This window comes from Budorcas taxicolor, chromosome 8, assembly GCF_023091745.1.
Source record: "Budorcas taxicolor isolate Tak-1 chromosome 8, Takin1.1, whole genome shotgun sequence".
NCBI lineage: Eukaryota > Metazoa > Chordata > Mammalia > Artiodactyla > Bovidae > Budorcas > Budorcas taxicolor.
Window position 1 is genome coordinate 47,146,123 of NC_068917.1, and position 26,975 is coordinate 47,173,097.

Consider the following 26,975-nt stretch of genomic DNA (forward strand, 5'->3'; position numbering starts at 1 on the left):
AGAGCTTCCTGCTACCACTGAGCCCCCTAAACATGCTGCTCAGGATAACACACGGCATCTCTGGTTGCTTCTTAAGAATCAGTCTCTGTAGTCAGGTTAATTTCTCCTTGCTTAGAAATGACTGAGGATCCAGTAAGCTCTGTGCCTTAACTACCTAGATGAAAGGTGTCCTTTTCTATGAAGAACTCTTTTGAATAAGGCTACCTGGGTCTACATAGAAAGTGGCATTAAAAAAAACCAAAACCTACATATATTGTGGCGTGAAGATCAGGATGGATGAAAATGGAGCTTGTTTTTGAAATAACCCAGGAGTTTGACTTGTAATTATTCATTAACAACTCCAGGAGAGCAGCAATACAATACCTTTTCCTCCACTCCTCTGCTAAAGGCAACATTTTGGAAAGGGCAGCACTAAGGGATGCATGAGAAATGTCCCAAGAAATGTGAGTGGAGACATAAATATTTGCTAGATACAAAGATATTTTAAAAAACAGGAACTCTGCCATAGGTGAGGGGAGATACGCTTGAGAACTCTGTAACCCTTTTCAATAGTTCCAAACCCAAACTGTTGAGGAAGCTCATAATTCAGATGAAGGGTTAGGTAATGAAAGAGAAATGTGCTAAATGAATCAGAACAGTAACTAAATATTATTTTGGCATCCACTTTTTTCATTGCTCTTGGCAAAACAAACTTTAAGGAACTAAAATTTTACTGAAAAAACAGAGTTTTACTTTTAGAAGCCCTTGCTCTTCGTATATTTAGGAGCCAACTATAGTACCTTTGTTTAACACACTATAGACTATATTATTATATTTTCTTGTTATTTTCAAGGGTTTGCTTTTAAGAAGTAAATTAACTTTTTAAAGCATCTAACTGTACAGAAAATTCCAACCAAAAATCTTACTATATTTCAACTCCACAAAGTTATGATAATTGTCTTGGGGATCACTGCCCAATCAAGCATTTGTATTCTGGTTTCAATTGTGTTTCATCCTATTCACCTGCTTCTCCCTCCCTACTCGCCCACCTTACTGCACCCCTACTCCCACCAATCAGCAGCTGACCTCAGGGCTGGTACACTGGGGAGCCCTTCCCTTCACACACAGTTAAAAAGCTTACCAACCGTAGACTCCACATCGGTTACCTCCCTGTCCAGGGTAGAGACATTGAAGAAACTTGCTAAGCTTATGGGAGCCCAAGCAAAGGGCATCCGGTATTTCCCCAAACGTTGGCAGAAGGATTCTGCTTGAAGTTTCAGTTTTTCAATCTTTTCTTTACTCTAGCGGAAAATGGAAAGAGACAGCAGAAACAGACAATAAGACATGAGCATCAGGTCAACTGCCTCTGCCATGGACCTGACAGCCATCTCCAAAATCCCCATTCTACTGATTAAAACGAGTGAATAGGCAGAAAAGTGACACAGCTGAGGCCAGAAGTGCAACCGATAAGGAAACACATAATAGAAAAGGGGGAATTTAGAGAAAGGTAAAGAAAGGCTGCATTAACTATTAAATACATCTTCAGCTAAACCAACAAAAAACTCCCCCAAGTCTTGGGCTTGTTATACCAGCTAATCAATAAGTACCTCTTTTCGGGGGTTAGCTACATTGGATTCATATAAGGGAATTAGGGGATGAAAAGTTCTGTACATCACCTCTCAAGCCCTTAAGAGAGCCTCGTTTTCCAAAGATGCCTTGGAAGATTCCAGAGACATCTATAAGGGTTTCTTACAACTTCCTTATTAGGTTGACAACACCTTTAAGGTATTCATTCTAGTTTCAGATTCAAAAAAAGCATCTTGAGTTCAATAAATCTTAATTTGAATCTTACTTATGAGTCTGCAGTAGGATACTATTGAAAGTGAAAACAAAGTGAAATTGTTAGTCACTCAGTCGTGACCAACTCTCTGCAATGCCATGAACTATAACCTGCCAGGCTCCTCTGTCCATGGGATTCTCCAGGCAAGAATACTGGAGTGGGCAGCCATTCCCTTTCCCAGGGGATCTTCCCGACCCAGGGATCGAATCTGGGTCTCCTGCATTGCAGATGGATTCTTTACTGTCTGAGCAGGGATGCTGTCAGGCAAGAGATATTTCCCAAAAGGCCATGTTTTAAAAATTGTATCAGAAACTTTTGGAAATGGGTCCTGAGAAGAGATGTCCTTTTCATAGGCTCAGTACCTATGTTATACTAATAAATTTCTGAGGTATGGCAGACTCAGATAATTTTTAAATACTAGAAAGGGCAATGGCCCATGCTGTAATGAGGCTGAGAGAGTTCTGGCAGTGTACAGTTTCGGGGTGTCTGTGGTCCTCTCAACCAGCCGAGTTGGAGCCACAGAACCAAAGCAACAGGAAGTGTCTTTGCTCTGGTCGAGTTCTGTAATTAGACATTGGTGTGTACATCATCACATGTGGACTTTGTTGAGTTTAATAATTTATTTCTTTAAAAAGTTATCACCATTGATCATTTTCCCTTCCTTATTTTGTTTTAATATAATTGATTAGTGCTTCATATAGGGACACATTATGGACTAAACTCCATTAACTATTTTGTGGAAGACTTTTGAAAGATATCTGCTTATTCTAAAATGTTACCAATTAGCAACAGTCAAAATAGCATACCTTTCCACCATCACTTTCTTTGATAACCATGTAGGGTTCTGCACAGTCTCCAATCTCTCCCTGCTGAAGGACTTTTTCAATCTACCAGCAAAAATGATATTAAAACAAAGGACATGAATTAATCCATATAATAGAATCAATGCAGCCATCAAAATAGTGCTTTATGACAGTATCTAATGACATCAAAAGATGTCCACAATATATGTTTTTTATTTTAAAAATTAGTATGAAGAGTATTATACAGTTTTATAAAAAAGAAAATCATAAAAGCGTATAAAAGGGATGAGAGTAGATACACAGCAAATGTTAACAGTAGTTATCTTTGTATGGTAGGATTATGTACTATATTTTCTTCCTATTGCTTATGTGTATTCTCTGTTTTTAAACAATAAACAAGTATTATGCCTACAATAAAAAATGCAATAAAAGTTATTTTATAATACAAACCCCACGAGACATATGTAGGAAGTGAATAGCTCGTTTTCTTTATTATTACTTACAATGTAAAAAAGAGATATGACCTCTGTAAAAGTCAGGTTGGGGACTAAAACCTTCCACAAAATGAATAAATGAACAGAATAAATTATCTGTAATCATTTCCTTTGTATTTCCTATTATGGCTGTGTCTCTGGATTTAACAGACTTGGAGAGGAACTCGAAAGCAGGAGGACGGCGCAGCTCTTCACTTTGCTAACTGGCTGGTAACACGAATGGATGCTACTACCATCAAGCATTTTCTTTCAACTACCTTAAGATGGGGAGGGAGGTGGGAGGGGGGTTCAGGATGGGGAACACACGTACACCCTTGGCGGATTCATGTCAATGTATGGCAAAACCAATACAATTTGTAAAGTAATTAGCCTCCAATTTAAATAAATAAATTTACATTAAAAAAAGAAAGAAAAAGCAGAAATTTAAAATTGCCTAACTCTCTACTCAAAAAAATTTAACTTAGACGTGGAAGTAAAAAACAAGTGGATTTAGTCCCATTTGTCTGTATCTTTAGTTGAGACAATCCTTGAAGAAGAAATTTAGGTCAATATATCCTAAAAGCCACACATTCTTAACAGGCATTGTCAGTTAGGTACAAAGTATTTAAACCAGAAATACCCTGGTGATGGAGGGGTGTTTTGTGGAGTTTCAAAGGAAGTGGCATGGGGCCGGCTAGTGAACATCTGTATCAGGAAGACTGCAAGCGGGAAGTCTCTCTTCTCAAAGAAGAACATAAAATCCCCTTCCCATTGCCATAGCCTGAAGACAAGGCTGATCCTCCTGAGAGATGTGCCAGGCTGAGACCATGGACATTTAACATGAGGTAAAGACTGACCTGTGTTCCTATTAGTCAGTGATCACTCACCTATCATTCAAATAAATATTTGCTGAGTCCCTTCTATAGGGTAATTGTTAGGGAGACAAGGTGGTGAATGTGATAGACCTGAACCCTATTCTCCTCAAGTTCATGGTCAGGAGCTTATTAAGAAAATTAGAAAGAAAGAAGTTAATTTTTCCATGAGGTCAAGGAATTAAAATGTGTTCTTTAAAATGAACTGTGAACAGAGATAAAGAATCTTTTAACTAGGACACTGAAGCAAAAAATTGGAATGCTATGACTTCACATGTATAGTGTGGCACAAGAGAGGGGTCTCCAGAATTTGGAAGCAGGAGAATTCACATTTGACCAGACCAGCAGACACTATTCCCTTGGGCAAGGCTAACTCCAGGTACTTTGTGAGTCAAAGCTGCATGCTGATGTGCCAGGTTACTATATGGTCCTTCACGACTGATGCGTAAAAGAGATGCATGAGTTCGCATAACCATGGCGGATCGGCTTTGGGGCATATCAAAATTGCCTGGGGATTTTTTGGAGGTAAAGAGGCTACACTCAGGCCTATTTAGAGGGAAAGAAGCAACAACTGTGGTTTACTGTAAAGAAAAACAAATCAGAAGAAAACCAGGGACTCTTACTGGACAGATTTAAATTTCTTAACTCTACCCAGACAATTTAGAGAATGCATATCATTGCCAAATGAATACATTTATGCATTGGAAAATTTTGGAATTCATTCAGTAAGTAATAGTAACTCACAGGTAACCACTGATACTTAGCTGACTACCTACCATGGGTTAGCCAAAATAAAGTCATCCACTGAGAAGTGGAGTTGGAAGTAAAATTTGGATCTATAGAACTAGTGTTGGCTTTTTGATTTCTCAGGCTGGAGAGAATTTACAAATTAACTCCAAGTTGAAAGGCTGCTAGAATGCACTTTAAGCTAATTTTCCTGTATATCTAAGTAATACTGCAGTGAAAAGTATACATATTAAGTTTAATAACAACATATGTGTTTTTTCAGCAACAGAATTTTAACTGTACTTTCCAAAAACTTACACAAGTTCCCTTCAAACTATAATGACCTTCAGAATCTTTGCAAAATGGTATAAAGGGAACAAGAAGGGAAATACATCTGTCACTCCAGTGACTTCCATATCACCTGAACTTTTTGGAATCTGTATGCTACTCCCATGGGATCAAGGAGGAATCAATGAGATTATGTACACAAAACAGTATGCTAACTAGAAAATGTCCCAAACCTAGAATGCTGGGTGTACATGAAATCAAAACATCTGAACTTTTTTTAATTTGAGGGTAAAGAGTCAATCAGACCAATTATTTGGCTTAAGGCAGGTAAAATACTCAATGTTTGCTATTAACTTCTAACCAGCCATTTTGGGGGCTTCCCTGGTGGCTCAGAGGTTAAAGCGTCTGCCTCCAATGCGGGAATGTAGACAAAGTCTCTGGTTTTCTTACACTGGTAAAGAGTGCAACCTAGAATGAAAGGTCCTTCCACTCAGAACTGCCTACAATGGTGATAAAAAAAAGGAAGAGTGAAGCTTGGAAACTAAAACCCACATCTCAAACTGTCAGAGCCTAGATATTTGCAGACATTTAACTCTGGGTCTTTAGAAAATCATGAACATGATTAGGAGACTCTATCCAAGATTTTCTCCACAGCAGCCTCCCAGAGCTGGATAGCTGAGGGGGCTTTCCTTGTGAGGAGGAACGGTGCTCATCCATACCAGGCTTTATTCCATAGTCACATCTATTCGTTGAGGGAGGTGTTATTATCCCCGCTTAACAGATGAGGAAACTAAGTCTCAGAAAGGTTAGGTTAATTGCCCAAAGTCATATAGGTGCTAAGTTGCAAAGTCAGGACTGAAACCTAGGACTGTGTAACTTCAAAACTCAGAGTCATTCTAGTATCCACCACAATTTGCTTGAAAAGGAAAAGGAGGACAGTTGAGAGAGAAACAAAGTGAATCTCACAGAGGACATGTAGTACTTTCTGACACCTCTTTCACCCTAAACAGGCACTGGGACTAATGCAACAATGAGAACATCAGAATGTGCAAATCAGACTGTATCGAACCACCTTGGCTACTAGGTAGATGTCCGAGGATGGGTAGGTGACCGAGAACACCGCAGATCTTGCCTGACTGGATGCGGCAACAGAGGGCGTGTGAGCACGCAGAAATCCTTTAAACTGATCAGAGTTCAGGTCACAGTGAAAATTTTCTGAGATCTGTAAATGAGCGGCAAAATGAAAAAATGAATTACAGTTGTTCTCATGGTCTAAACATGTTAAGGGCTTCCCTTGTAGCTCAGTCGGTAAAGAATCTGCCTGCAGTGCAGGATCAAACCCAGGTTTAATCCCTGGGTTGGGAAGATCCCCTGGAGAAGGAAATGGCAACCCACTCCAGTATCCTTACCTGGAAAATCTCATGGACACAGGAGCCTGCTGGGCTGCAGTCCATGGAGTCGCAAAGAGTTGGGCACGACTGAGCAACTAACACTTACAAACATGTTAAAAAAAAAAAAAAGTGAAAAAGCCCCACCAAATTTCACAAGAGAAGTAAGTGTAATCATAGACATGGTTTATGATCAGTGCTTGCTGGAAAATCTGATACATATTTTGTCATAGTCTCTAGGTATTTTTGAGTCATTTGAGAGATGTTCTTTGAAACATTAAAATTTTTATTATCCCATCAATATCTCCTGAATACACTGATGTGCCAGGTATTGCACTGAAGAAAAACAGGGCATTACTTGGGCTCCCAATTAGCTTACAATCAAGAAGGAGGGAGAAGGCAAATATGTACTAACTACAGTGATCACACTCAGAGGAAAAAGCGTTGTGCAAGTTCCTGAGGGTGAGGTCATAGCCAGTGGGGCAGATGGGGAATGCTTTCCAAGGGGGAGGTGAGTGAGATGGACAGACCTTGGAAGAAGATTCCACCAGGCAGAGCTGGAGGGTGACAGGTACCAGGGAGAGAGCACAGCACAGATGTCTCAGCAGCTGGAAAATCTGCAGTGACTTTAGTTAATACTGAGAAATCCAGCTTAACTCTGCCTAGGCTCTCGAGGGAAAGAAAGCAGATGAGAGCCATACTGAAGAAAGCCAGGTGTGGAAGGTGAAGAGTTTGTTTTTAATGTTTCAGGTAGTGAGGATCTGTTAAAGATTCTGAGCAAGAGTGTGACATGATGAGAGCTCCATGGATGGAGCGCTCGTGTTGGACGAGTAGTCCAAATAGCGCAGTGTTACTTAAGGACCCTTGCAGAGTTGGTTCTCCCTTTACCACCAACAGATTTACAGCCAAGAAGAGGCTCCCAGGCAGAGACTGCATTTACCAGCTCCCTTGCAGTTAGGAGTAAGCATGTGTGTGTGTGTGTGTGGGGTGTGTGTGTGTGTGTGTGTGTGTGTGTGGTGTGTGGTGTGTGTGGTGTGTGTGTGTGTGTGTCGTGTGTGTGTGCATGCACTCACTTGTGTCTGACTCTTTGTGACCCCATGGACTGTAACCCATCAGGTTCCTCTGTCCATGAGATTTTCCAGGCAAGAATACTGGAGCAGGTTGTTATTTCCTACTCCAGGGGATCTTCTTGACCAAGGAATCAAACCCACACCTCTTGTATCTCCTGCACTAGCAGATGGATTCTTTACCACTGCGCCACCTGGGAAGCCGGTAACTAGATTCTCTCCAATGAACTGTGAGCAGGAGCAATGATGGGTCAAACTTCCAGGCTCCAACTCTACCCACCTCCACCCTCTGCTATCTTTTCCCTTCTTCTGGGAGCTGCAGTGGCAGTGACAGGAATGATTTAGGAGAACACATACCAAAGATGCCAGCTTGGGTTCCTGAATGACTGAGTGGAGCAAACCCCTGTTGACCCTGCGCCCCTGCCCCTACCCTGGGCTGTTAGTTATTTCTTTGGCAGCTTTGGGTCTTATTTGCAGTATGCTGGATCTTTGTTGCATCAAGCGAGATCTTCCCTCATGATGCAAAGGGGCGGGCTTGGTTGCTCTGGGACAAGTGAGACCTTAGTTCCCCAATCAGACATCAAACCTGAGTCCCCTGTACTGCAAGGTGGATTCTTAACTACTGGAGCACTAGGAAAATCCCTGGATTGTTAAGAAACAAACAATAGAAAGTTCTCCTTCCTTAAGCCACAAGTTCTGCATATGTGGCCCCCTGACCAACAGCTTCAGCATCAGCTGGGGACCTGTTAGAAATGCAAGTTCTCAGGCCCCCCACCAGACTTACTGCATCAGAAACTCTGGCATTGGGCCCAGCATCTGTTTTAACAAGCCCTCCAGGGGATTCTGACGCCTGTGCCATTTTAAGAACTACAGTTTTAAACCACTGAATATGTGTGTGTGTTTGTGGTGGGGTCTCCTGTTTTAGCAGTTAACCTATCCTCACTAATACAAATCTTCATAATTATTAATATTTATTTTAAAAAAATACACAATAAACTTCTTAAATACCGAGTGGTTATAGTATTTGAGCAAGGGGGCAGAAGTGTCTCCCCTGGTTTTGCTATTTCTGTCCTTCTTTAGGAGTTACAAAATGACTAAACATTAAAACACTCATGGAAAAGTCTTTTCAATTAAAAGCACGTTATACTTGGTGAGGACTCTACCCAATGGCAAATTTAGACTTTTATTGCACAAGATGCCTTCCATTCACAATAAAATGCAAAAACTCTGAAACTCAGGAAACATTATATGCATTGAGCTTGTTACAGCCATGTTTAAATTGCTTTGTTTTATGGGTAACCCCACATGTCACTATATCAGTTCTCTGTCTCAGCCAGGCTATCAACTTTTCTTTCAAGATTCTTCAAAGAACATAAATGACAAACATTCCCAGGTCATGTCTTTAAAAACTGCAAAGGCAATAGAACTGGACATATCAAAGGTCATTTGCTTTCAAATGTAATGTGTTTTTACTGCACAGAAATGATATTTAAAGAAATGAACCCAAAGATTCCATGAACAATATATGATGCCCTTAGGGCTGAGTTATTTTTGCTTACTTACCTTTTTCCTTTCTTTAACATCATAGAGGGCAATACTGGCAAACAGAGGCTCAATTTCTATCTCAAACCTGTCAGAAAAAGAGAGAAAAGTCTATATGGATTTAACTTTGATAATTTTGAAGTTTCTGAAAATGCCAAGATACATAACCTGGTTAAAAATGTAAGTAGTTTCCAGAAGTATTTGGGTAGCTCCGCGCATATGAGAATCATATGAGAATATTAATAGAGCAATATGAGAGGTTCATAGAAGATCCCTAATCATTTGAGATCATGAACGTGCTTGCTGGTTGGCCCTGCAACAGAGAGCATGTGGACTAGATCCTCCATCTGATCCCACATGGCACTTCTTACTGTTGTGGCTGCTGGGTTTTCAGAGGGTTGAGTCTGTCTTAGCTAAAGGGCTTGTTTACAGTTTACATTTTACTGCCAGAATAGGTAGCTCTTATTATTCAGTGGCTATGGCTTTCAGCTTGTACAAAAAGAAAAGTTAAGTTGCTTTTCTTTAGACTTCTAGTGGGACCCCCAGAAGGAAAGAAGGTTATGATGTGTGTGAATGTCTGGTCCTTCCATTGCCAGGGGGGCTTCTGAACTGAGGTGGAGGGAGGGAAGTGAGCACAGCTGATCAACACTGTGGTGTGAGGATCCAACGAGAGCTAGAAAGAGCAGCTCTCATACTGGCCCTAATGGCCAATTTCCCCCCGAAATGGTGGGCTGAAGACAAGAGAAGGCAACCCCAAGCACAACCCTGCTTGCTATAGGATGCGCATGGAACAGACAAGCACTTTCTAAATGTTTCAGGTTAACAGACAGGGCTTCCCTGGTGGCTCAGACAGTAAAGCGTCTGCCTGCAATGCAGGAAACCCGGGTTCGATCCCTGGGTCGGGAAGATCCCCTAGAGAAGGAAATGGCAACCCACTCCAGTACTCTTGCCTAGAAAATCCCATGGATGGAAGAGCCTGGTGGGCTACAGTCCATGGGGTCGCAAACAGTCAGACACGACTGAGCAACTTCGCTAACAACCTATGACACTGCCAGCTAAGAGCCCTAGTAATCAGGCCCTGGACCACCACCACTGCAGAAGTCATGCAAATTAGGTCACATTCTGTTTTCAACTGTATGTGAGAGAATGGATTTATCATAGCTTTGTCTAAAAAGAGAATTTTTCAAAGAATATGTGGACAGAGGTAACCAGACAAAAGAGTTGGTCAAATGACACCTTTGGAAATGAGACAGTGGGCATGATGGAAGAGTCACAGACACTGAGTCAGAGAGACCTGGGCTCTGTTCCCTCTCCCAGTCTGGCTAATTCTGGAATCTTCATTGGGTTACTGACTTTCCCCAGTTCCACTTATTTGTAAAATGAGGAAAAGATACTTACTCTTTCCATTTCCTAGGATTGTTGTAAGGACTGTGAAAGACAGTATGTGTAAACGTACTTTATGAACAATGTCAAGGAACCATCGTTATTCACAGTAGCCAAAAGGTGGAAGCAAACTCAGGTGTCCATCAAAGATGAGTGAATTAATAGAATATGGTATATGCATACAACAGAACACTATTCAGTCTTAAAAAGAAAGGAAATTTTGACACATCCTACCATAAGGACAAACGCTGAAGAAACTGTAAGTGAGATTTGTCACTAGAGGACAAACACTGCATAATTCCACTTCCATAAGGGAATGGTGGAAGATAGAAATGGGAGTTATTGTTTAGTGGGTATAAAATTCCAGTTTGGGTAAGTGACAAGAGTTATGGAGATAGATGGTGGCAGTACCTATACAACAATGTGAATGTATTTACTGCCACTGAAATACTAGTGAAAAACGGATATGACAGCAAATTTTATGTTATCCGTATTTTACCACGAATAAAATTTAACATTATCATTTAATATTTTTTTACTTCAAATAAAATTTATCATTATCATTAACATAATTTTTACTATTCATATTTAAACATTTCAGGTTCACCTATAAGAACTTGCTTTCCTTTGGCCAGTTTATTTAAAGTAGTGAAAGCTACAGCTCCCCTCTTGCAGGTATATGTTGGTATGAATACGATTTAAGACACTGGAGCAGGTCAAAGACTGAGCAAACACTAGAGTTCTCTTCAATTTCTGCTTTGGCAATTTGGGGAAAAAAATCATTAAAAACTACACTTCACAAATTTCGTCAGGTGAAATCCAAGTGACATGATTATTTTTTTAACAATAGTCTTAGTGGCCATGTCTTCCCATCTGTGAGAAGAGCTGCCATTTACTTACAGAAAATGTCTAGGAGGCTGAGTGTCAAGCAGAGGGTAGAATTCCTCCAATCCCAAAAAGCAGAGTTACTGCAGCCAACAGTGGCCTGATGCGCTTCCTGTGGGAGTGGGTGAGAGCCTCAGACAATAGGGTGGATTTCCTGAATGATGAATGCAGAGGGGGATGGAAGAGCCACTTCCACTTAGTCCTCATGCTGAAGGGCTAAGAGTTTCCCCCAGCTGGGTCAGATCCCAGGGACCAGCGTTTGCCCTTATGTACCCATTGCTCAACACAAAGCTGGGTTATTGGCTGCTCATCTCTGTACAAGACAAAAAGTCCTAACTCCCCCACCAGCTGGTAGCACTGACTTGAGGAGAGTGCTACAACACAAGGGGAGCCCCACAACTGTGTAAGCAGTCATGCTGGCTTGTGTACTGAGGAGAGGAGTTGGGGAGGCTCCACATTAGAACCGGAAATTTACAGCACGTAGGAACTTTGGGATGACCTGGTCTAACTACTTTATTTATAAGAACTCAAAATTCCAGAGAAGTCCCCAGGGCTGAAATACAGTCTTGAATCCAAAATCCAAGTGCCCTAATAGCAAACCAGCTGCTGCCTAAGAGGTTCATGAATTGACTTCAACAGATGGATGACTTTCTTAATAGGGTATGAAAAATTTTTATGCCTACATGGTTTTGCCTAGGTAGAGCATCATGGAAAAAGCAAGAGAGTTCCAGGAAAACATCCACTTCTGCTTTATTGACTATGCCAAAGCCTTTGACTGTGTGGATCACAACAAACAGTGGAAAATTCTTCAAGAGATGGGAATACCAGACCATCTGACCTGTGTCCTAAGAAATCTGTATGCAGGTCAAGAAGCAACTGTTAGAAATGGACATGGAACAACAGACTGGTTCCAAATAGGAAAAGGAGTACGTCAAAGCTGTATATTGTCAGCCTGCTTATTTAACTTATTCGCAGAGTACATCAGGAGAAATGCTGGGCTGGAGGAAGCACAAGCTGGAATCCAGACTGCTGGGAAAAATATCAATAACCTCAGATATGCAGATGACACCACACTTATGGCAGAAAGAGAAGAACTGAAGAGCCTCTAGATGAAAATGAAAGAAGAGAGTGAAAAAGTTGGCTTAAAATTCAACATTCAGAAAATTAAGATCATAGCATCTGGTCCCATCGTTTTATGTCAGATGGGGAAACAATGGCAACAGTGAGAGACTTTATATTCTTGGGCTCCAAAATCACTGCAGATGGTGACTGCAGCCATGAAATTAAAAAAGGCTTGCTCCTTGAAAGAAAAGCTATGACCAACCTAGACAGCATATTAAAAAGCAAAGACATTACTTTGTCAACAACGGTTGTCTAGTCAAAGCTATGGTTTTTCCAGTAGTCATGTACAGATGTGAGAGTTGGACTATAAAGAAAGCTGAGTGCCAGAGAATTCATGCTTTTGAACGGTGGTGTTGGAAAAGACTCTTGAGAGTCCCTTGGACTGCAAGGAGATCCAACCGGTCCATCCTAAAGGAAATCATTCCTGAATATTCATTGGAAGAATTAATGCTGAAGCTGAAACTCTAATACTTTGGCCACCTGATGCGAAGAACTGACTTATTTGAAAAGACCATAATGCTGGGACAGATTGAAGGCAGGAGGAGAAGGGGATGACAAGATGAGATGGTTGGATGGCAACACTGACTCTATGGACATGAGTTTGGGAAAGCTCAAGGAGTTGGCAATGGATAGGGAAGCCTGGAGTGCTGTAATCCATGGGGTCACAAAGAGTCAGACACAATGGAGCAACAGAACTGAACTGAACTGAACTGAGAGCAGTTACAACTCAATAATTTCGAAAGTGCCTGTCATTTGAAAAAGTGGAAGAACTAATTCTCTAAAGCAATTGTCTGTAAAGAGGAAAGAGAGGCATGCAAGCACTCCAGGGTTAGGCAAGACAATCCACTGGAATTCAGGAAGAAAATAATTTATTTTAATTGATTGAGTTCATCCTTCAAAATGTTTCACTTATGCTTGTTTTGTAATACATATAATATTTAATACACAAGTACAAAATTAATACACATGTAGAAGATGTGTGGCTTTTAAACACAATTAAAAAGCTAAAAAAGAATTGCTTTCAAGCAAACGTGACCCATGAGATGAATCCAGATTTCAGACATGTTCTCTTTGAAATGTGTGTTACTAAAGAAGGAAATGAGAAAATATTTAAGAAGTCAGGAAATCATGCAGAAAAATCTGGCTTTCTAGTTTCTCTTTAAAAAAAAATCAGACAACTGATCAAAATGGGTCAGTTCATTTGGATGGCAAGAGCTGGCCCAAGCTAGCAGTGAGCGCCCCCGTAGGATAGTCTGGTACAGTCCCACTATACTCTGATGTCCTCTGGCACTGTAACTGAGTTTTTCATTGTGTTTTAATAGTGGTATGTTGGGAAATGCATATAAATCTCTAAAAATAAAAAGGATCTAACTTGTAGCATTTTCTGATTTCAATATTGTAAATATTTCTACCATTCTACCATGGGTAATTTCAAACTACCAATGTGACTTCACTGAATAAAAGAGTTGGGAAGAGAAGCATACACTGAGCTCTCATGAGTTAGAGTGGACTCCAGCACACCACTGGCTTTTACTGCTATTTTTCTTAATGCAGGACATTTTGCTCAATTAATTACCTAGACATCTAACCTTAGTGTTCATCTTCCTTTTCATAGTAGAATGAGTGTCAAAGGCCTGGCAGGAATAGAATCTGGGGCTACCTGATTCTGAACTCTGGTCTTTCTACTACTTCACAGCTGCCCACTGTTAAAAGTGTGTTGGGGTCCTCCCCGATTCAAGCTCTGATGAGAAAGACAGTCTGTATCTGAAAGGCAAGACAGATCTCAATCGAGTAGGTAGTGTTTGCTGATACTTACTTCAGGGTCAGCAACTTGACCAATATTCTGTTTCCCAGATGTTCCTTGGGACATTCTGGTACCGGACGTATTTCCACAGCATCCTCCTATTATTAATCACATTGTAAAAGAAATCAGTGGTGAATTCCCATGAAATCGGCAGTGAATTAATCAGCAGTTAACCAAGGGAAGGGAAGACTGCTATCTACCATGCAAGACAAGCTGCGTTTGCTTTATTTCTAATCACAGAATAATACATCAACTTCTGTAAGAGTTTATTATCCAACCCCCATGCTTCAAAGTCAGCATTTACAGCAAAGATTTTTCTCCTTTCAGACAACCAAACATTTAAGACAAAGAGACCAAAAGAGGAAGGAAGGAAATGTGAACATAGATAAGGCTTAGTAACATCCACCAGATGGCATTGCAAAATCTTAAACCTATTGTTGACTTTTTTTTTTTAGCTGGCTCTAAGGACACAATCAGAGTATTTCTCCTGCTGAGGGCTTTACCAGTAAATATGTGAGTTTCAGACTTGCGATCTGAGTCAGAAATTTTCACCTAAAGCTGTAAACCATTAATACTGTAATACAGTGGCTTTCTTGGTTCACAGTTTCCTTAAACAGATGATAGAGATTTGGGGCTGAATTTATAGGTTCTAAATAGACATGTCCAGCTAGAACTTGCTAAAGTTCTAAGAATTGAAAAGCTTAGTAATGACACATTAAGAAATATGTCTGTCTATTTCACAACATAGGGACTGAAGAGTTAAAGGGAAGTATCAAGTATACATACAGCTGATTCACTTTGCTATATAGCAAAAACTAATGCAACATCATGAAGCACCTATACTCCAAGGAAAATTAATCTAAAAATTCAAATGTGAACTATCACAGTATCTTAATTATAGTCATGGATGCAAAAACTGACAGTGCAAGTCATCCTGAGAACTTTAATTCCTGCTCTTGTAGTAGGTACACAAACTCTGATGAATGGTCTGCAGCTCACAAGTGTCCAACGAATAGGGCCATGTTTAATTATATTTTTTCAATTTATTCTTAATTGGAGGATAATTGTTTTACAATGTTGTGTAGGTTTCTGCCTTATGACATGAAGCAGCTACAGTATACACATGTCCACTCCCTCTGGAACCTCCCTCCCACTCCACCACGCCAAACCTCTAGTCCATCACAGAGCACCAAGTTGAGCTCACTAGCTATCTATTGTACATAAGGTAATGCATATGTTTCAGTGCTACTCTCTCTCAGTTCCTGGGCGATAAATGACATCCCGAATATCCAATAGCAACCAGAAGAATTTTTTAAAATAGCAATACAGTCGTCTTCTTATTAAATCTGTGCCCAGTTTGGTGGAATAGTCCCAGGTGTAAACTCACCACCACTCTAACTTTCAATTCCCCTTTGTGTTAAACAGTTTGGTGGGTAGAACTGATGAGTTGTTTCAGAGGAGATACTGTTCTGATGCCCACACTGAGGTGAAGGCCCTCAGAGCAAGCTGGAACTTTCAGGGTGATCAGGACAGACACATCTGAAAGGAAAGGGGCCCCTTATTGGAAAACAGCCTCACTGTAAAAACACTCTGCTTTTGGTCTGCATTCAAAACTTTGGTATACTTTTAAAAGGCTCTTCATTTGGAAAATTGTAAGCATATACAAAAGTAGAGAAAATACTGTAATGGAGCATACGTAACCATCACCTAGCTTCAACATTTTGACTTATGGGCAATTTGGTCTCATCCCTGGGTCAGGAAGATCCCCCAAAGGAAGGTATGGCAGCCCACTCCAATGTTCTTGCCTGGAGAATCCCACACACGGAGGAGCCTGGTGAGCTATAGTCCATGGGGTCTCAAAGAGTCAGACAGGACTGAAGCAGCTTAACACAGCACACAGCATGTACTCTCACTTACTACTCCCCCACTCAATGTTGGATCGCTCAGAACAAGGCCCCAGACATCATATAATTTCATTAGTGAGTATTTCAGTAGAGACCTCTAAAAGATAAGGACTTTTAAAAACATACTATAATGCTACTATTAATGTTATTTCCTATTTTCATGAAATATGTAGTCAGCTCCAAACTTCCCCAACTGTCTGTTTTTTTATAGTTAGTTTCTTAATTCAGGTTCCAAACAAGGTCTATATGTTCATATGTTTCCCAAGTCTCCTCTAAACTATGTGAGTTTCTTGCACTTTTACAGTTATCTGAAATAAAAATGAATTGCCAATGAAGCAGAAGAGGAAATACGAAGTCGTGGACACCTCTTGTTTTCCTCTTCCTGGGAGAAAACAGATATTTACAGTGAGCAAGAGAGAGGATCACAAGAGAGAAAGGGATAATAGGAGATGAGGTTCTTCTGTCAGCAGACCCAGTGGAACCTGAGGCCAACTCCACATCTCCCTGCTTGAGATTTCATTACAAGCCAATAAGCCTCCACTCTAGAAAAAAAGTTTAGTTGTTTTTAGCTGGGTTCTATCACTTGCAACCCAGAGGAGTCCTAGTGCAAACTCCCCTATGATCTGGAGAATAGTGCACCTTTCTTAGGGACCAGCACATGCCTTTTTACAGAATCAGAGTGAATCAGGGAAAGAACTCACCTCATAGAAGCTTGGTGGTTGAATTCTAATTTTGCCTCCCCTGTATACTCAGTCGTAATTTGGATATAATAGTTCACCTCTCTTCTAATTTTCTTCACAAGGACATAAAGTAATAATAATATAAAATAATTTCATGAATGTGTTGTCCAAAAAAAATCAGCATTTGTAGTCATTTCATAGTAGGAAAGACAGTTACGCCTTTTTTCTACAGGACTTTCTTTGGAGAAAGTACAAGTTATAAGAGCAAATGTAATTTTTGTGTGTATAACTTCAACACATTCAAGGGCCAGTATAGAAGCCTTCAAGTATGTTAGACTTTCCAATTTCCAAATATCCTACACACTAATCACAAAGAATCCTCTCCAGTTAGTAAAGCAGGCCGCATTAGGATGTCTGCTAGATCATAACTTTTAGTCTCAACTGAGTTTCTGCACCGTTTAAAGACCATAAAACACAATTCCTTCAAAATGGTCTATGATTCATCCTTGTAATCAAGCCTGGATATCCTCCCATTTAATCTAGTGAAGGAGATTTTAATGAGCTGATGTCTCACTGTAAGTCTCCTCCTCACCCTTTAACTGTTTCTTCTCTTCTGGTATCCATTCTGGGTGATTATTACCTATTGGCACCTCCATCAGGGAACTGGGAGGAAGAGGAATGTGAAGGTCATATCAGTCAGATATAATATTTCTTGACAAATTAGGTAAAAAGTTCTAAATCTATAGGTGGAAACTGAAAAGTTACAAGATGTGATTGTTTATGTCATCTTTGGATTTCCATTAGGTATAGTCATATATATATAAACAGTTAAACATAAAACTTGGAGTTAATGTGTTATGATCCCCTTCTATAATTCAATCTGCCTGCTGAATCTTGAACAAGTTATTTAACCTCTCTGATTCTTACTTTGCAATATGAATGATGGAGATGATAACACTGTCCATATTATTCATATTTAATCTTCCTCATTCAGAGGAGGATGTGAGCCCTCTGACAATTAAAAATGAGGATTTGAGGCCACTGCAAAAAACATAAACAGATGAGAAAACCAAGGTGGTTGGAAAATATAGATGAGAAAAAAATAAAGCTGAAGAAAACTCAGGACACTAGTAAGTAAGCCACCAGATTTGGTAGCGTGTGTGCTCAGTTGCTAAGTTGCATCTGACTCTTTGCGACCCCAACGACTGCAGCCCACCAGGTTCCTCTGTCCGTTGGATTCTCCAGGCAAGAATATTGGAGTGGATTGCCATGCCCTCCTCCAGGGGATCTTCCTGACTTACAGATCAAACCTGAGCCTCCTGAATTGCAGGCAGATTTTTACCACTGAGCCACCAGGGTATGACTGATCAGTAATTTGCTCTGTTGTTACACAGGCTTGCCTTACTGAAAAACACAGCCCAGAAATCACACAATTAAGCATCCTGACATTGCTATACAATAATGACAAGCAATAATATTTTCCTGGCAGGCTCTCTGTGTCTTCATTGAAATTCTCTAGTGTGGAGACAGTCGTTACCCACCTCATCCACTGACGGATAAAGGGCAAAGAGCTCGGCCTGCCGATTGGTCCTCCGGGCCTCCTCATTCTGCTTCTCGAAGTCCTCAGCGCTCACTTGTTGTACAAGATTTTCCAGCCTCGGGTCAGGCTGCAGGCTGCGGAGGTCGAAGTCACAGGCAGTGTTGGAACCTTTCCCAGAAACATCACACAGTACGTTCAGGTGGCGGGGACCTGCCTGTAAGAAAAAGACATGGCTTCATGAGAGAGATCACGGGCTTCAGATGAGAACTAAAGGGTCTGGGATGTCTCAAGATGGCTCCAATGAGGGACTGCAGAATCAGGCCTCAAGGAGTCTCTGACAAGAATCACATCATAGCTTCCTGGACTGAATATCCTAAATTTAGATGTCTCTCTCCTGCCTGGAAGCAGGTGATTAACTCATCAGATGTAGATACACCTGTTCTTGAGGAAAAGTTTGACAATAGTCCTGTAGTGCTATTAGTTTGAGGGGGTGTTCTTTTCTGGAGATTGGGAGCCAAGCCTCCTATGAACCATACACATGTCTTGTGCTTAAGCAGAACAGAACTGGAATAAGGTGTTCAAAAAAAAAAAAAAAAGGCAGGGGGGAGACTGGACTGGGGAATAAAGAGACCTCATGGTAATCTCAACTCCAGAACTTGGCTTTCAAAACTGGAAAATAAGATGATCTGTGAGGAGCATTCCAAATTAAACTTTATATAAACTCCAAAGCATGTTTCCAAAGACAGAAATGTGGGCATGGGAACACTTTCCTACAGGACTTTAGTAACAGTTACAGGAATAAGTACCAGAGTGGGGAAAAAAAGCACTTGCTATTTCAGCAGTATTCACTCAGCTGCAGCATGCTTGAAAAAATTTCAGTCAAAAAGAGGATGCTTTATTCCATTAGAAATGTCTTGGAAAGTGCGAACTGGATACCTAACTCGAGACCTGGCAAAAAGTACAAAACCAAAAGCAACAATATGTTGTAAGAACACAGATCCATTACAAATATCTGTAAAATACATGGTAAAATGTTATTCTCAAAGTACTATTAAATGGACATACTACTATGCAATAACTCTATAAAACAGTTTTGGTCTTGTGCAACAATGAAGACCCCGTACAGCCAAAAATAAACAAATAAACAAAATTATTAAAAAAATTTTTTTGGTGATATCTGTCTACCTCATAAAAGTCCTGCTCTCTTAGGTCATAAATTTTATCTAAACTGAATGTGTTAACAATCACATTCACACACAATATTAACCAATATTAACATTGAAGTTATTAAAAATTTTGTTCATCTTAGAATTTGTAAGATTCTTGGGAAAATTATTTGGGTTACCTAAGACTCTTTAAAAGAATCAACATCTGTATCTGTCTCCAGAATTTATTTAAAGGCCACAACTGGACAAGTAAACAAAGGTATGAGGACAAGAGTATCTCTGGAACACTGCCTGTAGTAACAAAATAATAAAAACAACTTAAGCATCCCCTCAAAAAAAGAAAGTTTTAAGATTAAGAGATTTTGGAACTTTCATACAATAGAATGAGGCTGTTTATTCAGCCTTTAAACAAAAAGAAGAATATGCTGTCATTAGAAGAGAAAGATGATCATAGTATATTTTCTTGTTAATAAGAAGAAGTTAAATAATATTATATCATCAAATTTTTATGAAATATATTTGTACTATGGAGTCATATCATATATATATGTATATATATATATAGAAATTATGCAAATTCAGGCATTTGACTTCACAATTCCACTCAAAAAGGTTCCTAAGAATGACTGAAAGGGAAGATGCTGCCTGTCTGACCATCTCTCCGTGATGCGTATTAGTTTAATACTTAAAAACACACACTTCTGTATAACTTGCCTCTGAAACCCAGCCACTGACTCGGTGTGCTGGAGGAGTGAGGAACGCGTGTGCTGCTCATGCACCTTTTGAAGCCACCCTTTACTCTGCTCTGTGACGCTGGCTCTGCGTTTAGCAAATCCTGTTTCTGCTTCGCTACTTCTCCCTTTAGGTTCTGCATCGCTGGGGGAGGGAGAAGAGCCTGGCTGCTTCCTCTCTGCCTGCAGGTCTTCTCATCTTGGTAGTGGCAGTTGCTTCTAGTTTTCTGTTTCTTCCAGCACTTTGAGAAAAACCCTCATCTGACCTTCCTTGGAGGTACCAGCATTAACTGGGCAATTCTTTCTCCCAGGAGGCCTGAGTCCAGACTCTCAGCGCTTGTGAGGTCTTTCCTCTGATGACACCACTGGCTAGGCTATGCCCCCTCCTCAGGTATTTGAGTCCCAGCTCTGAGACCTCTCTTCTGAGCTTGCAGGTTCTGATAACTCCAAGCTCCTCCCACTAGACCCATGGTTCTCAAACAGTCCTGGGACCAACAGTATTTCCTAGGGAATGCTCATGAGAAATGCAAATTCTCAAGTCCCCACTCCAGCTGCAGTAGAACAGAAACTCTGGAGTGTGGCCAGCAATCTGTGTTCAAACAAGCCCTTCAGGGGGATTCCAATGACACTTAGGTTTGAGACTCACTGCCACAGACCCCAGCTCTAGAGTGGTGTGCTATTTCTTGTAGTTACAATTTCTGTAAGACTTCAATGTTCCTTTTTGGTGCTCTCAGTCCTCAAAAATACATTTGACTAATTCCCTATGTAAAATTTCTTCAGAGGAAATATCTAGTTTGTGGTTTCTGTCTGACTGAAACAAGGGAACAATTTAGTTGGTCATCTACATGATGAAAGCAGAATTCAGTCAAAATTACCAATGAAAACCCCCTGAAATTTCCCATAGAGGATGGCATACAGATATTCCGTGTTTCAGTAACCCCACCAGATTCAGCTCCAGAAATGATGCCTGATTTCTCTGCAGAGATAAGTAGTCAGCCTGGCTGTAGTCTGAAATAGGTATTATCTAAAACCTCTAGTCATATTCAGCATGTGAGATGCTTGTGTTATGAGGGTACCTGAAAGTTGAAAACTATACTGGTTTAGAAGTCCTATGCAAACTTACACATTTCTTCCTCTATGCTTTATTTTTTTAACCTATAAAATGGACAGACTGGACCAGAGCACCGGCTTTTAAAATCTTTTGTAAATTGTGGTAAGTATACATGTAATATAAAAATTTCATCATTTTTTAGTGTACAGCTCAGTAATATTAAGTACGTTTATATTGTTGTACAACCAGTCTCCAGAACTCTTCGTTTTGTAAAACAGAAACTCTATACCCATTAAACAAGAACTCCTCATTCCTACCTCTCTGCAGCCTCTGCTAACTACCATTTTAACTTTATACATCTATGAATCTGATTATTCGAGGTACCTCATATAAATGGAATCATACAGTATTGATTCTTTTGTAACTGGCTTATTTCACTTAGTGTAACGTCTTCAAGGTTCATCCACGTCGTAGAATATGTGTCAGAATTTCCCCCCTTTTTAAGGCTGAATAACTACTCCACCGTAACTTCCCAAGTGGTGCTAGGGGTAAAGAGCTCGCCTGCCAATGCAGGAGACCTAAGTAATGGGGGTTCAATCCCTGGATCGGGAAGATCTCCTTGAGGAGGGCATGGCACCCACTCCAGTGTTCTTGCCTGGAAAATCCCATGGACAGAGGAGCCTGGTGGGCTACAGTCCATAGAGTCACAAGAGTCGAACATGACTGAAGCCACTTAGCACACACACGCAATACTCCATTGTATGGATATGCCACATTCAGTTTATCTCTTCATCTGTCCATGGACACTTGGTTGTTTCCACCTTTTGGCTGCTGTGAATAATGCTGCTATGAAAACAGGTGTATAGAGTACTGACTTTTAAACTGTAACTACTTTGTAATAGTAATAATAATAATAACCACATTCGTTGGACACAAAGTGTGAGCCGGCACTGTCTTAAATGCTTCACACCTATCAACTCATTTAATACTCAAACAACTTTACCGGTTGTGTACTTTGATCATCCTCGTTTTCCAGGGAAAGAAATTGAAGACCAGAGAGTTGAGTTATCCTGTCTGAGATTGTAGAGTAGGTATGTGGTAGCATCAGAGAGAGAGCCAGGCAGTCTGCCCCAGGGTGGAGTTTTCAATCGCACTGCAGGCTGCCTGAGGCGTGGGGGCACCCCTGAGTATCTGCCAGAATCATTACAGGGATGGGCCCAAATCCACCCCCCAAGTTAGAGCCCCTCCACTTTTATCTACTTTTATTTGAACACCAATTTATATAGCTAAAAACAAGTATGAAGAAAATATCACTGACTAAGTGGTAGAGCTCCTTCTATTCTAATATTCTATGAGTCTAGCCTTTATATTAGTTTTTTAAAAATCAACAGCACGCCACGGCAGAACAGTCCAGTAACCTGGCAACCGTGTTTGTTGATAGGAAATACCTGAGCGCTGGGTTCACTGCTCTCCAAGGTTTCTGACTCAAACGTCTGTTTCTGAAGCGTCTTGTGAAAATCTTTTCGGGATCCAGTCTTTTTAAAGCTGCAAATGTCTGAACTTCCTTGGTTCCTTTCATTGTTGTTATGAAATAAGAGACAGAAGGAGGAAGAGAGAGAGAGGCAAAATCATTAGTCTAAAAATAAAAGTAATGGCTTAAGTGCAGACATGGTTCTGAAAGATCTTGCAAAGAGAGGACCAATTGTAATTCTTCACATCTAATTGTGCACCAGGCCTAACACAAGGCTCTGTTGTAAAGAGATACAAATTTGCCTCTTCGATGGCTCACTATTAAAGGCAGGGGTGGCCTGGGAAAATGCCATTTCAGAGGTGTGGTCATTTCAGCTGTGGGGCATTTGGCTCCAAGCTGAAGCTGAACTATGACCCCAGTGGAAGAGGCTGGAATAAATCTAGCAAAGTGCAGAAGCAGGGAATAAAGGTCATTTGAAGATAAAAATAGAGGAAAACATTTAATCTTCAAATCAATGTTCTTAGTAAAGAATAAAAAAGGCAGGATGTGGTTAAGAAAAATAGAATTAAATGACCTATGTACCGAAAATCTTTGCTACCATCCTCAATTGCTACTCCATGCATGTTATTAAAGTTATTTTAATAAGTGTTGCAAATATACGATATCACATATATGGAATGTAAAATATAATACAAATGAATCTATATACAAAACAAAAACAGATTGACAGGCATAGAAAAACAAAGTTACTAAAGGGGAAAGGGGGAAAGAATAAATTAGGAGTATGGGATTAACAAACTACTACATATAAAATAGATAAGCAACAAGGATTTACTGTATAGCACGGGACATTGTATTTAATATCTTATAATCACCTATAGTGAAAAATATTCTGAAACATACATATATAAATAGATATACATATATAACTAAATTACTTTGCTATACACTTGAAGCTAACACACTATTGTACATCAATTACACTTCAATTTTTTAAAAAATGTGTTGCTATGGAAAGGGTTTAATGTAATGTCTAGCACTGTCATTGGAGAAAGAAGTTAGACAAAATGGCAGTTAGACAAAAGAAGCTAGAAAAAAGGGCAACAGATATAAGCTGTCAAATAATAACTATAGAAACCAACATGTGCATTCCCTATTTTTATGACTCAAAGCCTTCTTGGAAAACATGCTACAAACTCAACCACACAAACATGCACCCATCTTGTTTGATTTCCCACACTATTACAAACCCATCGAGGAAGCTGGTAAAAGGATATAAAATGAGGTTAGGATTTATTACGAAGATCAAAGAGAAGACAGGCAAAGCAGGAAATGTAAGAGAGCTACTAGCAATAATCCAAATACAGTTTATAACTCTTTGGGAGGGGTGAAATGTTGGGTTATGCACGGGGGCACAGAGCAAGTATTCAATACTAAGTGAAAGGAGTCAGGAAAAAAAAAGATAACTGCATGATTCCATTTACATGACATTCTGGAAAAGCAAAAGTTATAGTGACAGAAAAGAGATCAGTGGCTGCCAGAGTCTGGGGGTTAAGACAGTGACCGCAAGAGGCCTGGGGCAATTTAGGGGGGCGGGTACTGGGACTGTTCTGTGTCTTGATTGGAATAGTGGTTACACAACTGTATGCATTTGTCAAAACTCACAGAACTGTAATCTAAAAACCATGAATTACAATTACCTAAAAATCAATGGATAGAGGTTTAGGATTATGCCTGACATTGATTAGGATACTGTTTACACTCAATACTCATTAAATGTAAGGTCTGCTACTTTGCTATGGTTTATTATATTGCTTTACAGAATGATGGGTTTTGTTGAGCAGGAGTAAAGGATTCAAGTCCTGGCTCCACAGTTTACAAGCTGTATGACCTAGGGTAAATTACTCTATTTTTTTGTGTCTCAATTTTGTTATCAGAATAATAGGAATTAAACTAATACCTACTTCATCAGTTCTATTGCATGCAATAAATACATTCACATATGTAAAACAAAATTTCTTGGCTTATGGCAATAATTCAATAAATATCTGCAACTACTTGATGTTTATTAAATGGTATTAGAGAACATCATTCAATTGTCCCTGTCAACTGACGAAGAATCTAAACTAGACCAATAAGTAAGATATTATAAGCAAAGGGAAAAAAGGGTACAACTCAGTGTTGTTGAAGATTTCCTTTACCATAACGGTCCATGGGAAATCTTTCATGATAGGCAAGGCACTACAATGATATATTCACGGAATAAAGAGAAAATTTGAAAAATCTTAAGAATTGCATTTTAGGGCTATTCTAGTTCCAATTCAACCAATCCAAAATATTCCTTTCATTCTGAGGACTTCAGAAAAAGCACTTAAATCAGTATATCAGAGGAATGAACCCCAAACTTTTTCTCGTGTTTTAAGGCATCACAGGGAAAAAACTACTTTTCTCTGGAGGACCATACTTAATGAAGCCACTTAGTTTTCTACGGACATGCCTCTGTTATCCATAACCATACAGTCAAACACTGATTTAGTTGCTATTTTATTCCTCAATTATCTCCTTGCTGATATTACATTTCTCTGTAATATCCAGGGATAGTCTTTTATGTCCTTGCTAGCTATGATAATGGCTTTGAATCCCACTTAGGGGGCAGGGGAGTGGAGTAATGGCCATTTGCGTTCCTTCCCACTCTCATAATGCCATAGGACATTTGCCACTCAGGTTCTATAATTGAGACTTTTAAATCAGACAAATAGTGTGTTCATGAAGGAGAGGGGAAACTTCTAGATTTTTAATGTACTAGGGAAAGATGAAATTGCACAGAAGCACAAAATTCATGAATTCCTTTTGAGAGAAATGTATTTTCCTACTTGAAATGTTTGTCTGTGTTACTTAGACCGGAATTATGCCTTTAATAATTCCATTCCACCTTTTTACTGTCTATGGCACAAAGTTTATTGTCTCCACTCTAAAAATCATGCTTTTTCTCTTCATGACTTCTGAAAATGATTAATAAATATAATGAATAGACAGTGCCATGGCTGCGTGTTTATCTCATCTTATTTCCATATATTTTGGTAATTTTGTACGGATTGCTATTTACTGCCATCCTTTGGGTAACAGTAAATATTTTAATCATTATTTCCTCTGTAATTTTCTTTAATGAACTAAAGAGAGAATAACTTAAGAATGTATTTGGTGTCTTGGTGGAGAGTGGAGCTCTCAAGTAATTAAACTTGTTTACATGCTATTTATTCTTGGTCTATTATCCACAGTGAAACATTTGATGAGTGTTATGAGCAGCATCATAAAAGCCCTTAGACTTTGTCTTTCATCCTGGGTGATTAAGGTAATTCTGAAGGAAGGTCGTGCTCAAGGAGAGCTGGGATATCAAGGAATGGGGTATCATCTGTTTTATTACTCCGTATTTTACTCCCAGTGAACTGGTAAACAATTATAATTCAAACACATCAGTGCATATAATTCAGTTACTCCCAAAACACCATAAAAATGTCTCCCTGATCAATAATTGCTTATTATGACATGCATTTCTTATGCTGGCTGTCAAGGTGCTTAGCTGTTTGCTTTCTAAAAGTATGGAAAGCCATCCAGGCTCATCAGCCTCTACAGTTACAAACAGCAATCCAGCTGTGGAAATCACCGAGCCACTCTTGACCTGTTATGCGCAGATTCCCCATCCCCACAAATCCACTCCCACGAAAGCCCAATTCACAGGCCAGCCCTTGCACCCGCCTTCCCTGACCTGGCCAGAATTAACAGCTTCCTTCTGTGAATTTTCAAAGCATGTTGCTTGTACTTCTCGTACAAGCTCTCATCATGCTCTATATTACAGTCTAATTACTTGTCTGAATTTTTACCTCCCCTGCTAAATATGTGCTCTTCCTCACTAGACTATGACTTTGCCAAAGACACAGATTCCTTTGAGCTAGGATTCCTGTGTATTCCTCAGGAGGTATTATCTAAACTTTTGTTGAATGGGAGAACAAATGAAACTCTAACAAGCAAATAGTCATATCATAGTCCTCTCACACCAGGGTTTTCAAATCTCTCAGACTCACCATCGTCTTTCTCTATAACAAATACTTAATAATGCCATCTTTATAACTCGACTTCCTTATTTTTAGAAGTCCATAAAAATGTCCCAGCTGTTATTTATTGAGAAATAAAAGAAACATTATACATAAAACAGCATGTGTGTAAATATGCAAATGATTGGACACGACTGCACCAGAGAAT

General features: G+C 39.8%; 1 protein-coding gene across 1 annotated transcript in view; it reads right to left on the reverse strand.

The window, feature by feature from the left end:
* DOCK8 (dedicator of cytokinesis 8) overlaps window positions 1–26,975 on the reverse strand; it is a 158,174-nt gene that overhangs the window by 114,301 nt on the left and 16,898 nt on the right. The window contains exons 3-9 of the mRNA XM_052644492.1: window positions 22,693–22,816; window positions 18,298–18,510; window positions 14,185–14,270; window positions 9,000–9,066; window positions 6,054–6,203; window positions 2,626–2,706; window positions 1,121–1,280 (exon numbers count right to left, since the gene is read on the reverse strand). Of these exons, the coding sequence (XP_052500452.1) occupies window positions 1,121–1,280; window positions 2,626–2,706; window positions 6,054–6,203; window positions 9,000–9,066; window positions 14,185–14,270; window positions 18,298–18,510; window positions 22,693–22,816 (881 nt within the window). The remainder of the gene's footprint in view (window positions 1–1,120; window positions 1,281–2,625; window positions 2,707–6,053; window positions 6,204–8,999; window positions 9,067–14,184; window positions 14,271–18,297; window positions 18,511–22,692; window positions 22,817–26,975) is intronic.